Genomic DNA, 18,625 nt, shown 5'->3' on the forward strand with positions numbered 1-18,625 from the left:
TGCATTCTTCTGCAGAGTTAAAGCACTAATATGACAACTGCATGGCAGCTATTGCTGTACTCTTAACTTTGTTGCTAGGACATATTTCACAAAGTATAAAGTTATTTAACTGATATTTAACATGCAAAACAGGAATAATAAATAGCAAACTTCTGTTTGTCTGTTTAGCTTAGTTCGCCATATATCTTCAAATCTGGCAGAGCTCTTACATCATTGGTTCTTTTCCTTGTGCTTTTAACATTTTAACCATCATGCTGCTTTTTGGTCAAGCAAAGGGAAGACTCTGCATCAGTATCAGCTAAATTCATAGCACGGGGCAAATTTATGTTTGTGTTCTTTCTATACCTTTTCTACCTTCCACCCCTCATGGAGCTTATACCAGTTTTCCTCAAACCAAAACATCTAGGCCTCCTTCTACTTCAGTTAGCAGGGTTCAACATTAATGTTAAAGGGATAGTTCATCCAAAAATGAAAATTCAGTCATTATCTACTAACCCTTAGAGTTGGGTTTAGTTTTTTTAGTTTTTTGATCCAAGTCTCTTGCAGTCCCGACATGCAGCATGCACACTGTCACACCACACACACCCAGTTCAGACAGTGTGCATGTGCACATGAACGTGGCTCCAAGCTAAGGATCTACAGTGAAGATTCAGGCTAAGAAAATGGTGTAAACGATGTCTTTCAAGTCAACTTGGCATGTTGGAGCTTTAAGAGACCTAGATTACACCGGACGAACAGTATGGAGGCACCATTCACTTCAGTTGTCTGGGAGATTATGCAAGTCTATTTTCCTGTAAAACTCAAGCAGTTTTTTGTGAACTAAAAAACTCAACCCAACCTTCAATCACCATGAGGGCAAGCAGATAATGACTAAATTTTCATTTTTGTCTGAACTATCCCTTTAATGAGTTAATTTACTTGTCAGTCATGCAAATGGCTCAGAAATCTACTTGCCCAAAGTCAACCCACTCTTTATTGTTGAGCCCTGATGAGAGATTCTGTATTATTTCCCCCGAAGGATTACAAATTAGCCACTATTTGGGTAACCAAATCATTTGTAAACACTGAGAAGAACTTGCATTTGTGACTTTGCTTATTCACTTCTCAATGCTGATGATATCTTTCTTTATCTTCACGTCTTCTATGATAGATTTTCCTGGTACAACTTTAGAAGCATAAATTGTGAAGTGACTCTAGAATGAAGCTTTAAGAGATTGGCACCATCACCTGATGTTTATGATTTCTGTTTTAGATTACTAAAATATATTCACAAAAGCTGCTGACAACAGCATTAACTGGTTTGGGGGATAATTTCCTTTTAAAAGAAGTAAATACCACTCATATAACGTTTTCTTGACCAGAAAAAAAAAAGGGGGTGGGTTTGGGCATGTTAATGGATGTGAACTCTAAAAACCCAATGCCAACTAAGGTCCACCACAGCCACTGACAAATATGTCAATCAAAGACAGACAGAAAGGACAGCGAAACACTGGGACAGAAAATCAGATCCTGTGATCTTTCCTAGAATCTGGTCTGTTACCTTAATGTGCCCCTGAATAATGCATGTTCCTCAGTCTATCTCGTCCAGTATGCACATGGCAGAACAGGAGAGAAGTGAGGAGCTCCTGGGTAAACTTTCACTTTGGCAACTGCTTTAGTCTCTGTCAATAATTAATTGCAACTGCTGACTTTGCAGCCTCGCAAGCAGGCCGACCGTGTTTTGTAGATGAGGGTGTTCACTGAATATTAAACTCCTTCCTTGGATTTTTTTTTTACCAGCTAAATAAGATCCTCCACAGACCACCAAATTGTGTTTGTGATTCTGTCAGGCATTTCTAATCGAATTTGAGCTCAAACTGGACCATTTCCCTGGCTACAGACCTCTGAGTACGTTCTCTTATGGGGTATTACTGTTATGTACCTGAACTAAGGCTGTCAAAAGTATCTAGACATCGATATTCTTTAATACCACATGTTCAAAAAGATACAATAGCTAATTAATTAATTATACCATAGTATCAATAATTAATTACAACATTGTATCAAAGCTATAAAAAAATGATGAAGTGCTACTTTAAGATCTCAATGTGTTCATGTTGTTAATTAATTTCTGTGTGCCTATGATTTATCTTCTTTTTGCCACGGTATCAAAAGAAGTACCAAGTATTTTTAATACTAGGATTATATCAAAGTTTATAATCCTGGTATTGTTACAACTCTAAACCTCCCTGAAAATCAACCAAATCTAAAAAACGTATCTGAATTTCATCAGCTATAAGCTGAACTTGTAGTCTCTTTGATGGGTTAACTTGTAGAGATACACTAGTATGAGTATAAGATAAAGGGACAAACAGGTCCTTCTATGATGCTTTGAGGAAACAACACTGAAGAATCCTGCTTCTACTTAATGCCACTGTCCACACTTACTAATATTCAAAATGGAAAAATCATGGCTTGCGTTTTTAAAATACACAGTAGTAGAAAACTGGATTGTGAGTTCCTGAAAGTCTGATGTGATCACAAAGTAGGTCTAGGACTGCAATGACTGCATTTTTTTAGTCGATTAATTGGTTGTTTATTTTCTCGATTACTCAATAAATAGCTGTTTGCTGATAAAATGTCAGAAAATTTTAAAAAATGTTGATCAGTGTTTCCCAAACCTAAGATGATGTTCTAAAATGTCTTGTGTTGTCCACAGCCTAAAAGTATTAATTTATTTAATATGCTGGAATCAGAAAATTTAGACTTTTTTTTCTTAAAAATTAATTCAAACCAATTTTCAAAATAGTGGGCAGTTAATTTAACTGATTATTTGAATGATTTAATTCAGTAATTAATTAGGTCTCAAATGAATATCAATCGTGACTCAGGTCAGGAAATCGTGTTCTTGTCACTGATTATTATCACTCAGAACATTTCCCATAACAGGAGGGCCACCCAGTATGCCTGAGGAGAACAACAGTGGCAGACGATGACACAAACCAACACAACCAACCTTTCCAAGTTGCAGATGACTAACAACTGTGACAAAAACAATCATTGTCTTTCCTTCTTTGTTTGTTTCTCCCACATAACTACAATTATCTAAGGAGACAAAAATATGCAGTCATAACAGCTGCTGCTAACAGGGGACACTGGAAAGGAGGAAACCTAATCTATAAATAGCAAAAATGAAGTTTCAGCAGCAGTTTTGCTGGACGTCCAACTACTGTGCTTATATCAGCAAAATATTTCTTAGATATAATTACTAAAATATACTACATGCCGTATTGAGGAGTGGCTCCTAATGCGGCGTGAAAGTCTCATATTTGTGTTCTACAGCTTTACTAAAGAGCGCGGCAACACAGATTACAAAATATTAAATGGAGTTTGGGGTACTGTTCTCTCCATATGAGAACGAGAAACTAAAGACAAGCAACTCTAATCACTTGAATTACTACTGCGTCACCCAGCATACATTAGTTACGCACAACGTAACGTCGCCTCTTTGTACGCATTGTTCTCCTACATTCCCTTTCTGGCATGCTACGATAAAAATGATGGTAACGATTATATCATTTAAGCCAACAAGACTGAATAACGAGCTAACGCTAACTCAGGTTAGCTCTACAGCGAGGAACGGTATGTTCTGACTAGCTAATAAACTGCACCGACGCTAAACAGTGTACATGTTTACAGTGGCGGTGTGGTCACAGTACGTGTTGAATGTCAGCTGTCCACCGGCTCTCCTGACAGCCTGCCTGCCAGCTGCCATCCCAACAGCCCGGCTAACTGCTAGCCTACTAGCTCCTGCCATCATCATGGCTGGCTGGAAATCCCAAAGTCCAACGGCTGTGAAAAAAAACAAATACCACCAGTGAGAGAGCTAGTAATTGGCTTCTTTCACTTACCCGGAGCCGAGGAGAGGCTGTTAATCCAAAGTGATAACGTCAGAATGGTATCCCAGCCCTCGGTGTGCGGCTTGTTTAGGTTTCAGTCGGGGTTTCACTTCAAGGAAGAAGAAACTTCCACCATCTTCGTAAGCTCAAGTCACGTGACCGAAACAAGGTGGGGCGCACGCTCCTGCCCCTCTGCGCTGTGATTGGATCAGAGTTGGAGCAGAATGGACCAATGGGCCGCCAGTAAACATGCTGATGCATTTGTGGTCCTTGTTAATATTATAAAATCAGAATGGCCCCGAAACAGAATTTTTTCCATTATCACCCATTGCCATAGTCAAACGTCACCGTCACCTCTGCAGTGAGGGTTGCAAATTTTGTGTGTTTTGCTGAACTAATAGTTTAAACGCTAACAATCGATTAATCATTAATAATTGATTCGATACAAAACTAGTGTTTTTCTCCTCATGTTTTGTTTTAGTTTTCGTCCATATGTCCTGGTTTTCAGTGGCTTGTTTGCTATCAGATCACCTTATTGGCTACAAAAATGCAGAATTCAAATTGTACTCAGTACTCAAGTATGGTTTTTAAAGTATCTAAGTAGATTACATGATGTAACGGATACCTAAGTACAAGTAAAAGTAAAGACTTAAAATCTCATAAAAGTACAAGTACCCCAAAAATACTACAGTAATTTGAGTATTAGTTATTGATTACTTCTACCCCTGTGTAATTATACATCTGAAAGACAAAAATAAATAAGCATAAGTAAATAAATAAATACATACATACATGAGAGCTATCTAATAATAATGACAACAACAATACTCCTCCAACTACTCCTTCTACCACTACTAACAACAACAACAACAACAACAACAACAACAACAACAACAATAATAATAATAATAATAATAATAATTGAATTATATTTTTGCTATTTACTGTTGTTATGGTCCAACTGCCACAAGTCCAAACAGCAGATGGCAGTGTTGTACTTCCCAAAATAATACTACTAGAGGTTGTTTTAGATCAGCAGATAATTAGTAACTATTATATATACTTTATATATATAACACTGACATCTCATTATTAATCTAATCATAATGCATTTTTCATGTGTTTTTTATATTCCATAAAATACGTATTGTATTACAATTTATAGAAATCGGCAGCTAAGAGCTTTTAAATTGCCTTTACTGGGATATTTTTTCTGTTGTGGTCGAATTAAACAAGTCAGCACATATTTGTCTGATCCCTTAAGCTTATTGTTGATATGTTGTCTGTAGCGACTGCTTTTTTGAAACAACGACTTAGCTCAAGTGTCAAAATATTGACATTTTTTTATTATTTCAACTGCAGCCTTGTTCCAAGTCAGACCAGCAGAGAGTAGCAGGGTGATACCAGAAGTTAACCCTTATCGTCAAAATAAAGGCTTCAAATGTGTCACTCAAGGAAACAACATGAACTACAACACAGTAAAGCAACCTTAATGTTGGCCTACTTACATTTATTTTATGTCATATAATCTATTCATTTTTTCAGTAATATGTTTAGCCTTTAGCAAATGATTTTGAATCTGGTCAGTTACTGAGAAAACTGTACATGGTGTGAAAAGCATAGGTAGCTATCAAGTTAATATAGATAACAATCTCTGTGTGATTCATGACTTCTTTATACCTCTGGCTAATTGTAAAGAAATTGAATTGAACGATTGTGTGGATGGATTTTTGGAAAATGTATTGGCAGTGTGATATTATGTGACTAAATTAGAAAATATGTTTCTATTGGTCACTCTAACTGTGCTCATATAGCCAAATATGTATGCTTGAGAGTATAATATTTTATGATGCATTGCCAAAAACTGATTGAAAGAAAATATATTAAAAAAATTGAAAACTGACATGATGTGATTAATTATGGTATATAAGCATAAAATAATGGCTAAACTTCACTTTGGTTCTAAATTTTTCAAAACAAAAATGGCAGTGAGCGTTTTATTTTGAAAGTGATAACAGGAAGGTGTGTGTTCGCAGCTGTGTCCGACTTGTCTGCTGTGTGTGAGTGGTCGAGGAGGTTGGTCAGTGTTGACAGAGGAGCAGCATGAGACCCTGCTCTGCTCGGAACATGCAAGCATGGGGATATTTGGAGGAAAAGACAGTTTGACAGCTCACGCAAAGAAAAGGTAAGCAACAAGTCTTTGTTTTTCACTCCAGAAGACAGGCTGCCAGATACTTAGAAAACTCGCTTATTGCAGTGTTTTGATTTTAATAAGGCTTCACTTGAATGTGCTGCTGTGAAATGTGTCAACTCAGGATGTAACGCAATTTTACCCTCATGAAAAAGTAATAGGGCGATATGACAGTCAATATAATAATGATATTAATGCTAATGTAAAACTTTTTATCACATGAAAGGTTAAGTGAGTTCAGGAATATTATGGGGATGGTCAAGTTTAAGTGCAACACAACATTAAGTACTTTAACACGTCTATAAATTTAAAATTGAGCACCACAGATAGAAGGTAAGATGCAATAAGAAGACAGAATATTATAGGACTGTGTAATCTCAAACTATATTAAGGTGACATTCTGAAGTAACCACTGACTGCCACACACACTCTAAAACTTAATTAAATCTATATAAATATTAAAGGAATATAGCTGTGTTTTTTCCTGTATGGGGTTGTGGAGTATATCATTGAGGATGAATGCAGGTTGAGGGGAAGGTCACACCCTGAGCTGGCTCGCTGCCTGCTTCTACAGTTGCAATTCTGAGTACCATATGAATAGAAATAGAAATAGAATGGAGTTGAATAGAGTGTCGCTGTGATTATCTCCACCAACATGAAAGACAACAGATGGCGGATGAGTCCTTGGTCAACATAGTAAGTCAACACAGAGTTAAAAGTGAATGACTTGTGACGGTAACGGTGGGCAATATTACAGTGATTCAGTAATTTACTGGAAGATGATACTGTTTTCTGTCATAAGCAGAGCTGTGACTCAATCAAGTTAGAATTAGCTTCTAATGCAGCTGCTTTTTGATTAAAGCAGAAGTTGTGTTAAGAGTGTTTGGGCTTTTGTGTATACTGAGGTGCAGTTCAGAAACCTAAATACCAGTGACCGAGGGTTTCAGCTTTTACTGAAACCACTCAAAATGTTGACCAATCAAATGGAAGCTAAAACATATCCCTCTTAGACTGCGTTGCATCAATAAAGAATAATTTAATCCAAGATTAGGAGTGTTTACCAAAACTAGGTTTAAAATGAATTCATCCAGATTTAAAATTAAACAGAGCTCTGTGGCACAACTAAAAACTAATCTCTGTTTAGTAAATCTAAGTTTAGTGATATAAACTGAAATTAAAGAGTTTAATCAATTTGGAAATGCTCGCTTACACAAATTAGAATAAGTAAAAAAAATTGAGTACTGCCAGGACCTAGTAAGTACAAAAGAAAAGGGGAAACTGTTAACTTTTGGCTGCTGTGTTCCTTAATATTGCATGTTCTGCTAGCTAGCTAAAAACTTAACACAACAGTCACTTTGTTTCTAGCTAGCCAAAAAGTTAACAAAACATTACCACTGTTTCTAGCCAGCTAAAAAGTTAAAAAAAAAAAAAAAGACATTCCCTGCATTACAAATCACATACTTATACTCTTTATTTTTACTGTAGCTACCCTGCCAGAATTTGTTCTGTTGCATATGCATACAATTGGGACATAATACTTCTTCATAACATCACACCTTTAACTTTGACCTCAGCACTGATAAACCCATCACAAAGGACTGGGGGTCAGAAAGGCAAGAAAAGCATTCTGGCTTACATACTGCAAAATACAAAGGAATGCAGTAGGACATCCTGCTATTATTGGCATACTGTATTTGACCTACTATGTATTGGGATATACAAAATCTTATATACTATAATTATGGAAGTATGGGTATTGGAACACACACAATATTTGTTGCTTGCTAGCTAACTGAAAAGTAAAAAAAAAAAGAAAAGTTATATCACTTGCTACTTAGCTAAAAAGTTAATTAAAGGTTGTATTGATGCTAGCGATCTGAAAAGTTAACAAAACATATTGTTTGCTGGCTAGCTAAAAAGTTAGTTAGCCTACTCATGATGGCTCAGAGAGAAATTTGTTGGCTTGATGAAAAACTTGTTGGCTGAATTATAAAACCTCCTTAAGACTGATACTAGATTACATTTTATATCGGAGGTTAAAGTTGTGGTGCGAAAGCGTCAAATGTAATCTGGGTTTAAAGGGAAAGTAAACTGAGCTTAAAAGAGAAGTTTAGATTTGATCTGACTTTGTTTTAAGCTAGGTTTTAGTGCAACAAAATTTAAAGTTAAACCATGATTTAATCTGTTTTAAAGTGAATCATTCTCAATGTAGCCCAGCCAGTCTTGTGCAGTTTGATAAACTGACCGAGTGTCATTGTAATTTGACATTCACACCACATTCAAAGCAAGACAATAAAGTCAAACAATGGAGGTCTCATGGAGTTATAGATACACAAGGCTACCTCTACCCTGTTCCCAGCAGGCTGGATATGCTGATGAGTGCTTTGTTATTTTCTCCATGAATTTGCATTTCTCTTGGGTGATTTTCATCCACTTCTATATGCACGGTAGCAATCCCCTGAAAACCTCACAGACTTACAGGAATTGCTTTCCTCATGGAAGTCATTCCATGCTGTTTGATGTGCCTGATCCACGTAGAACTGGAGACTTGTGTACTACTGTTTATATACAAGTATTCTTATTCTTTAGTAGGGTGACACTCACTAATATTATTCTCATGCCATCCTCAGCCTCGTATTTGCCTTTGCAAAATTTGCAAGCACCAGCAGAGGCTATTTCCATGTTTGCTTTGTGTGTTTCTATCTATAATTGGCTCCATTTCACTCGAGGGTCCTCAGGAATACCCTTTACCCACTCCGCCAGGGGTTGCCAAGTTGTAATCCTCGCACACCCAAGACATCAATCTCAGTGCAGCTCTTGACTTGACTTTTGAGTAGCTCAGAATGGTTCCTGGACTCTAAAGTCTGACTGTGCGTCCGCCCGTGGGAAACTTTCAACCCCCACCCCACCACCAGTGTCCCAGCGTGTCTTTGACTGGAACAGCCTGCTCTTGCCAGGCAGCTATCAGTGTATTAATAGGTGCTCTGGCTGCTACTTTGGTCCCAACCCCCACCTCGCTCTCCACTCATCGCCCCTTTCATAACACAAACAGGCCAACAAGCCCAAACCACCCCTCCTGAGTACCTGAAAAAACATGTGCTTATTTTAGACTCAGTGGGAGATAACTAACATGTCTGGGTTGCATACTAATAGGTGCAGGGATTGTAGTTAGAGTGGCAAAGACTTCCTGTCTTTTTGCACAATATATGACAAGATTCCTCTGGAATGCCTGTCACAAAAATGGACCCCTCCTAAGTCCCGCCCCTTTTTGCTCTGTGCTCCAATAACAGCACAGAACCTCAGTCAGCTTTTTCCTCACATCTTAAATTAGCTAATGTTAGCAAAACATAAGCAAACTAGCCAACTAGTCTACATTAATCATTAACTAGTTGCATCTGATAACTAATGTTAGCCAAGCACTAGCTAACTAATATACTGTAATCGTGAGCTAGTTACACCTGATAGCCAGTGTTAGCAAAGCACGAGCTAACAGCTAACTAATCTACCTCTGTGTCCGAAATTCCTGCTAACATGGTATTTAGTATACTAACACAGAAACCTCAGTATGAAACTAGTAGTATGCAAGGTAAATAAAATCTTCAGGGAAATATTACAGTGTTTAAGCACTGGGCACTACAGCAGCAAAAATATCCCATAAGGCAATGCAGTAGTGACGACAACAACAGTAACATTACATACAAAGGACAGCGAACAAGGCAGCCCTTGCGTAACGTCAAAACTTCTTCTTTCGTGAGACGAAATGAGAAAGGGAATGAAAAAAGAATGAGAGGAGATGCTTTAGTGGTGAGTGTGGTGTCAGGATGACCCTATCTGAGAAGTGTGTCAGGGTGTGCTGGCTCCCACACTGATTGATAGGTGGGGGAGAGTGCTAAGGCTGGCATGGTTACTGTTGTGCTGGTGGTGATCTTCTCTCTCAACATAGCCTACGGGCATCTGCCTGGTGGGAAACCTCACGTTTGGTTGGACAAAGGAGTTAAGGACATGTGGAAGTGATGACCATGGTTTGACCATTGAGTCTCGGGAGCAATGCCTCTATTCTCTTGTCGTGCACCGCCTGCGCTGCTTTTATAGCCCCAGGGACAAATAATACAAATAAAAATCAGAAGACACTGCATGGCACCGCTCCAAGCTGGAGCAGCTATTTATGGGTCCAGCTATGGGAAAATAACCAAGTCTGTAATCATTCATACGCGGACAGCTCAGTCACTGTAAATCCTAGTGCTGCTGGTGTGCTGGCTCACATAAGTGAGTTACTGGATCAGACAGTGTTAAGAGCCCACTTTCCACAGAATGTAAGCCCAGAAATGCCGGACTTAAATAAGGTTACAGGAGATATGCACTCATTCATAGTGGCAAACGGGTTCAGAGCCACATCACCAAATGAGAGTGTGCAAAAAAACTTTGCAGATCAACTCATGGTCCAATCACATATGTCTCTTTAAGACTACATTCAAAAAATTTGTTCTTTGAAGGCGTGTTGCATCCCCTCTTATTCAGTCAGCCCCTGTCTGCAGGTTCAAGTACCATGTTTGACCTGTTATTGAACCTTCTTGTGGTTATTGCATAACAGGATCTTGTGTTTTGGCCGGTTTTTAGCTCACACTGTGCTACATACTTGGTTAGCATAAAATAAATTATGTGTGTTGCATTTCAAAGTAGCTGCCCTCAAAGATGCTTTGTTCCATATTTTGAACATAAACATCGAATCCATTACAAAAGTGTATCGTGAAATATTTTACCTCAGTCAGAACCTGACAGAGAACCCAAGGTCTGTGGTACTTTTTATCTCTTTTAGCTAATTATGTGCACATTTCTAACATGTTTTCACTCCCGAATCGTCCAATACGGCAACTTGGTCAGTGGCCCTGTGTTTCAAACTATGACGCTGTAGGTTCCCATCTAGCTTCAGTTTTTCATATGCTCCAGGGTAAAATTAGAAAAGATAAATACGCAACGGCTAAGTAGACTTTCAAAATAAAGGCCCAAAAACTACTTGGTAAAGTTTATGGGAAAAAAATACTTTATTTAGGACAGGCATGTCCAAACTATTCCATGAAGGGCCATGTGGCTGCGGGTTTTCGTTCTTACAAAGCCGGAGCACACCAGGCTCGGCTCATTTAATCAACTGATTTCAGTCTTCAAACAGCTGATTAGTTGAGACAGGTGTGCTGTTGGGTGGAGCGAAAACTTGCAGCCACTCGGCCCTTTGTGGAATAGTTTGGACATGCCTGATTCAGGACAAGATCGTGGTTTGGGTTGAAACAAATATGTTATTTAGTGTGCACAGTGCATGTAAGTTACGTAACATTTTATGTTACACAAGTTAAAAAGAAGTCAATGTTGACCTTGAATCCCTGTCTCGTGGGTGAACATCCTGTGGTTGTTTGACTGATCTATCCACCCTACCTCCTCTGTATAGTGACTATATATCACAAGTTCATAAACTCTGATGGCTTTGGAGTGTGTCTGCCCCCTAGTGGCCCGACTAATTAAACTTAACAAGCTAAAGCTGTTAACCAGTTAATTCAGTCATAAAACAGTCTTACAAGTTGTAAGACAAAATGTTGAAATTGTTTTGCCGTGCCATGAAAATATGTCCACACAGCCTTCTCTATACAGATGCCTGTAAACTTCTTCCTAGCAAGTTTAAAATCACCTCCGGGCTACCGTTCAGCACCAGCAGAGGTTTTCTTTGCTGCAGCTGGTTACTGTTGTGTCAGCTGATATCCTCACGTCTCCCTGTGTGCCGTCGTCACAACAGCGTTGCTGCTTATTTTTCTTGTGATGAAAGCCCGGAGAGATAAGGGAGGCCATATTTGACCTTGCTTTGTGTCCAAGCATACCGTGTAGCTTTGTTATTGCTAATGATAGACTGCTGAATGATATATTCTTCCAGACTTTTCTCTCAGCGGATTTTCTGACACAGGTTTATCTAATAATATTAATGATGGCTGAATTCCATTTAGGTGTTCCAGTTCCAGGTTCCTGGTATTGTTAATGCTGGACTGGATGCCTAAATGTAATGGAGCCAACATTAATACTTGTGCTTTTATTCTACCACAAATTAATGTCTGCTTTCAGAAATGTCTATTTTGCTGTGTTTATTCTTTATCAGTAATCAGATTTTGGAAATGAAAAAGGTGCCACAAACCTGCAAAACCTTTGTCAGGGGTCAGTGTTAATGCTGAACCCTGCCTGGTCAAGCAAGTGGGTCAGAATCTACTTTACTGAAATCAGTTTTTACTTAAACTCACTCATTTTTTAAAATTAATTTATTTATTAGCAGTTATCAAATAAAAACAGAAACTTAAGTTAGTTGTCATATTCATTCTAGGGCTGCAATGTCTACAAAATGTCAAAAGGTGATGTCTTTAAAAGTCTCATTTTTTTCAGTTGAAAATCCAAAGATGTTCCATTTGATATGATAATAAACATATAGAAAATGGGGGAAATGTCCATATTTGAGAGGCTGAAAACCTCATTTTATGCCAGGCGTTAAAACACTTTTCAGAGATTTTCGTGTCAGGGAAAGCTTCATGTTACCTCACTGCACACAGTTACTCGCTATAGTTGCAATTTGAGCTTCCCTGATTGGTCAATTAATCAATTAGTCGATCAAGAGAAAATTAACTGAATAATGCCTTTAGCAATTTTTAAGCAAACATGGCAAAAAATAACTGGCTCCAGCCGCTCAAATGTGTGCTTGTTTTATTACTTTTGGTTGGACAAAACAAGATGCTTTAAGACGTCACCTTAAGAACTTGTGATGGACATTTTTTCTACAGTAGCCCAAACAATTTATCAGTTAATTGAGAAAGTAATCACTAACGCAAAAAGATTTTAGACTTCAATCTGTAGCAGTAGACTTCCTCACCTTTCAATGTCCAACGGAGACTTTGTGCTTTCATATGTAAAGGCTGTGTCCCCTCACTATGAAAGTCCCCGTCCCTTTGTGCATGTGTAACAATGGCTTATTTTTAACCTTTGGGCCTGTTTATAAGTGGAGAGGGGAGAGAAGGGAGGAAGTGGTTTCAGTATGACAGAGGTAGATAATAGCCTCCTCCTCAACCTTCATCCTTCCTCCGCCGTCCCTCACATACAGGCGTATGTACACACACACACACACACACACTCTTGAGGTTTGTGTTGATTCCCTGTGGTTCTCTGTATCCCCCACTGGAATACAAATAATAAGGATAATGTGTGAGCAGATGCACACAGACACACACACGTCCCTGGTCCCTGGAGCTCTGAAGGTTTGACCTATGAGACACTGAACTAGAGCAGCTTATTAGAGGGAACTTGAGAAAACTGTAGAGTTCAGTGTGACTGAACTAGAGGGGTATCACTGAGCAGATGAAAAACACACACACAAGCTGAATGAGTTGGCTGTAGGTTTTCTTACATGCTTGGAAGGGGGAGAGTAGGACGAGGTGTTTGCAATCTGTAAGTTCACCACTGCTAGATGCTATTAAATCCTATACGCTGGCCCTTTAAGTAGAGGATGTGAGTATTTATTTCACCACTGATGGAATACATTTTAGTTTGTCGAGACGGTCAAGTTTCAATATCCAAATTGCAGAACCAGATTGCAATTTTTTGGAGAAGGAAAAATGTGTGAGAAGACAGCATTATCATGAGGTACTGTAGTGGTGCATAGATGACCTGATTTAAAAATCTTGTTCTGCAGGTGAAAGAAAGCATGTTTGTTTGGTACAGACTAGAGATGCACCAATTTCAATTTTCTTGGCCGATAAGTTTGATTTTTTGAAGGGTCTGGCCTGTCGAGTCCGATTTTGGTTGATTCTGATTTTCGGTCTTTCTAATAACTGTAATTGACAGCATTCACAAATGCTTTTGCAACTTTTCATGTAAAAATTAAATTAGATGTTCATAATAAGACACTGACTATTAAATATTCATTAAATACTATTTAAATTTTCTCCAAAGTCCTCCAGGTTGCAGCCAGGCCTTATAGTTTTATATTAAGATCATGAATCGGGTGAATGTGATCAGATCAGGAATCTCGTGGGATGCGATTTCACGTGATTGATCGACGTGATTGATGTAAACAAACCGGAGACTGACACGGTGCAACAGTTTGCTTCAGTAAAACTTTGCTGTGAGAAAAACAGACGCAGAAGTTAAACAAGTCTGGATGAGAAAATGTTTGAGGAGACGCATCAACACCGGTTGTTTATTCTTCAGCCAGAACAGGAGGTGAGATTTTAACTGTCCCTCTGTGAACAGCAGTCTGCTGCTAGCTAACATTAGCATGGAGGGCTAGCTACATAGTTTACGGCTGTTTTGCGACATTGTCAGCTCCTCTGTCTCGTTGTAGACTGTCTGTCTTTATCCTGCTCTTGGAATCTGTCGCTGACACCAGCTTCATGCAAGCATGTGTCTGAGTGTGTAGCTGTCATCAGCACTGTGTTGATATCACGGTCAGTTTATCTGCTGCGTGCATGACGTGACCATCGTGTGTGACAATGACCGGCACAGAATCAGATATGTGACGCTGACCGGCCGGTCACTGGTCAGGGCCGGTCATGCTGAAAACCTGCCAATTCTGGTCTCTGGCTGGACGATCGGTGCATCCCTAGTACAGACCTCAATAAGTAAAACATCATCATGATTTTATTTTATTTCTTTTTTCAGTGAACATGACAATTTCCACTAAACATATCGCATATCACGATTGTAATTTCAGTATTTGCAATATGACTTTTTTTTTTTTCTACCAAAATAGTGATATACAGAAAATTTATTTTGATATTGATTTAGTTTGAGATTTATTTATTATTATTATTATTTACTTCTAGCTTCCCAAATGAGTATATGTGTGTGTGTGTGTGTTTGTGTGTGTCATCATGGCAAAATGTGGTCCTGGAGACACCCACTGTTGTACCAGTAGAGCTGCAACGATTAATTGGGTAATTAATTGGGTATTAAATTAATTGCCAGCTATTTTGGTAATTGATTAATTGGTTTGAGTCATTTTTTGTAATATTTTAAGGAAAAAAATCTCTCGGATTCCTGCTTCTTAAAGGACCAGTGTGTAATAATTACAGGAATTTATGTACATAAATGAGATATATTATATATAAGTATGTTATTTATTATTATCAATCAACGTAAACTCATAATCTATATGTTCCCGTTACTTTAGAAATAGCCATTTATAGTTACATACTGTCGGGTCAACCTACGGAGATCATCATCCTGCGCCGTCTACGGCAGCGCAGAGCGGACAAACTGCACTAACAGTGAGTCTTGGGATGCCCATGGCGACCTTACGTAGATGCTGCATCGTAAACACAGAAGTAGACGGGGAGGATAGACGCGGGTGATTGCTGGCAGATCATTTAGCGTTGTGAACCTTGACTGGCACAGATGGAGGATCATACATACACTGTACCAGAACAAAAAGCAGCGGACAGTGAATCCCCGTCATCCAAGAAGCGGAGATGCGAAGAAAGTAAACACAATCATGACAGGAAACTGCACAAACACGAATCAACATCAGCATAGCATTTACACGATGGAAATCGCTGATGGAGGACAAACGTTTTCACAGTGACGCCGAGGTTGCCTGTTTTCTGCTGGACAGGTAATTCATCCTACACACATAATTGTAGTTTGCTGTGAGAAAGCTTTCACTTGCCATTTTGTCCGCTGACGGCCACCGTACTCTTGGTGAGAGAGGGGCGGTGTCGGGGTAAATCCTCTTAGTTGCAGTCTAAGGTTTGAACGCTAGATGCCACTGGAAATCACACACTTCTCCTTTAAATGTAAAAAAAATTCTAGTTTCTTTATTAATTGATGACAATAAACTGAATAACATTTTGGGCTGTGAATAAAACAAAACATTTGAGGATGTTATCTTTGGCTTTGGGAAACAGTAACAGTAAGTAAAATTAACCATTTTATAAACCAAACAACTAATCGATTCTTCAAGAAAATAATCAACAGATTAATCAACAGTGGAAGAAAGTCATTAGATGCCACCACAGAGGCAGTCTCTAGTGCTCAGTAGTCATAGTTCAATATGGATGTGGTGCAACCCACAGCTACTGAGAGCTCATGTAATAGTGTGGTAATGACCACTGAGTACTCATGGATTTGAATGTCAGCATGTTGGCTCTCATTGTGAAATGGAAAAAAGAGCATCTTGGTTTTGAACTTGGTGACATCCCCTTGGAATTAATATTAGCAGATTGTTTGATAGTAATAATAATCTCTTGGAGTTCTAGTTTGTAGTATTAGTTCAGAATATATTTCTCCTTTTTACCTGATGATAATAATTGTGTGTAGGTTATAGTTCAGCAGTTGTTTCACTGCTCCACCATGAGCAGTTTGAAGGAGACTAGCAGCATGGAAGTAAAGGTTAGGCCCACAGTTTCTCAGTCTTGGTGAGCTCTGGAGAAACTGGCTGTGTATTTTTGCTTCCCCTGATTCTCTCTGGTGTTGTGTGTTTGGTATTTTATCTTATCTCTGGCAAACACCCCCATCTGCAGCACAGCATTCTTTTTTTGATTGTTCTTTTGAGCTGTATTTGTTTTAGTCACCTTGACAAGAGCATAATTTAATTAGAACATGATATCTTCTCTTTTATTGTTGACAGCAGCAGAAGAATCCCAGACAGCTGTTTGCTTTTAGGGATGTTATTTAATGCTTTGCAAGTTTTATTTTATTTTTTTCATTTAAGCTTTTTGTCCAGGCTTTTGTTCTAGTCACCCTTAATTTCATATTATATCCATGTGTCTGGTGCACTTCCCAAAAGCAATTTCATCCTATTATGTTGTTAAGGCAATTTTGCATTTCTCTACAGCTTATATTAAGGTCCTTCCACCCTGCAAACATGCAACCCTGGAAATGCTGCTCATGCTGATCCTCAGGCAATAATGACCTCCAGGGTCAGGACAAAATCCTGTTTTACGTCACAGCAGCATCTGCAGGCCGTTTCACTGGGTGCAAAGGCCAATAAACCTAAATCTGGAGTAGCAAGACAACAATATTTGGATTTCCCATGATTTCATCTGATGACCCATGGCCCCGTGAGAGCATATGGCTCTCACAGTGAGCTTTAAGGTTGTGGAGTGTATGAACAAACATACATGACAAAGAGACATTTTTCACAGATACAGTGGAGTTGGATAAAAGATATTTCAGTTATGTTAAACAGGTTTTTTGGATGCTGTGACGACGCACACATTTCCCGGGAATGGTCTCGTTCTGCTGTTGAAAATCATGAATTCCCCACCTACACATCTACTTCCGACTTCTGAATGGAAAAACTGCAATTCCTTGGATGTTTTCCAAAGGCGTTCTGGGAAATATAGGATGTCATTAATTTATTTAGAGGGAGAGGTTGAGAGAAAGTGGGTGTACAAAAAAATGCAGCAGTTCATCAGTAAATAACTTCAAGAATGGATAAAATATTAGAGTGGTGAGATGTAAACACTAGAATGAGATAAATGGGTGGAACAAAAGCCAAAGTAACTCATCGCCAGCAAAATTTTTACTAAATTATTGATATTATTCTCCCACTGTGTTGCCTGTTGCCAGAAGTGGATGGGCTAAGTCCCAGTGAGCCTCAGGATGAGTCATTGTGTGTGTGGTTGTCTGTGTGTGTCTGCATGTGTGTGTTACATCTATCCGTCTTTCATAAGGCTGCAGCAGTTTTAATGCTAGAGTGAAGATGCTGGTATCATATTAATCTAGAAGACCAGTATCCATTAGTAACAGTGGACACGTTTCCAAGTGGGGCATTGGCTTATACGTTGATGTGCACGAACATGCATGAACATACGTATGCGCATACGCACATTAATGTACTGTTTCTCATATCTATTTTATGTACCAGCATTGCTGTGGGTACACTTCTTACACTTTTTACATTCTGTGTTTAAAATGTTTATTTAAAAGATAAATAGTCCTACCAATCACAACACAGTGACACCATACAAACATAACATCAGGTTTCCATACTTTATGCTTTAAGTACTCAAAAAGAAATTGTACTTCTTTCCTCAGGATATAAGACCCCATCATGAAAAAATGCTTTTATTTTTATGCTTAATTTTTTAAGTAAATTAATCCTGTAAAAAAATAATAAAAGTAGGCTACATACAAAATAAATCAATGCACATTTAAAATACCCATCAAAAACTTGGTTCAAACGCAGATCCCGCCTCTCACTGGATAAACAACCAATCATACTTGAGGATAATGGGATGGCACTTGGAGTGGCCAATTAGACTTCAGGGGTGGCCAGTGCCCCCCAGGCCCACTCTCTAGAAACCCCAGCGATATCATGACAGCTCTTAAGGAAGGTGGCTAAATAACGCTCCAATGTTAGAAAAACTGCTATTGTCATTTTCAAAGGTGTCCCTTGATCTTTCCCCTCAATATATCTGAATGAAAATGTGTTCTGTTGGTACCCAGGAGTTGTCCCTTTACATACACCGTTTGCTAATCCCATACAGTTTTTTGGATGCAATATAAATGTGTTATTTTCATCCTCAGAAAAAAC

General features: G+C 38.6%; 2 protein-coding genes across 2 annotated transcripts in view; one reads left to right on the plus strand and one right to left on the minus strand.

The window, feature by feature from the left end:
• itchb (itchy E3 ubiquitin protein ligase b) overlaps window positions 1-4,048 on the minus strand; it is a 29,607-nt gene extending 25,559 nt beyond the window's left edge. Inside the window, exon 1 of the mRNA XM_084721754.1 lies at window positions 3,891-4,048. The gene's annotated coding sequence lies outside the window, so the exon portion shown is untranslated. The remainder of the gene's footprint in view (window positions 1-3,890) is intronic.
• Window positions 4,049-5,936: 1,888 nt separating this feature from the next.
• The window catches only part of calcrl2 (calcitonin receptor-like 2), a 39,872-nt gene continuing 27,183 nt past the window's right edge, over window positions 5,937-18,625 (plus strand). The window contains exon 1 of the mRNA XM_084721755.1: window positions 5,937-6,063. Within this exon, the coding sequence (XP_084577881.1) occupies window positions 6,014-6,063 (50 nt within the window). The 5' untranslated portion in view covers window positions 5,937-6,013. The remainder of the gene's footprint in view (window positions 6,064-18,625) is intronic.

Source organism: Lutjanus erythropterus, chromosome 6 (genome assembly GCF_056507025.1).
Source record: "Lutjanus erythropterus isolate fLutEry1 chromosome 6, fLutEry1.hap2, whole genome shotgun sequence".
In the NCBI taxonomy this organism is placed as follows: domain Eukaryota; kingdom Metazoa; phylum Chordata; class Actinopteri; order Lutjaniformes; family Lutjanidae; genus Lutjanus; species Lutjanus erythropterus.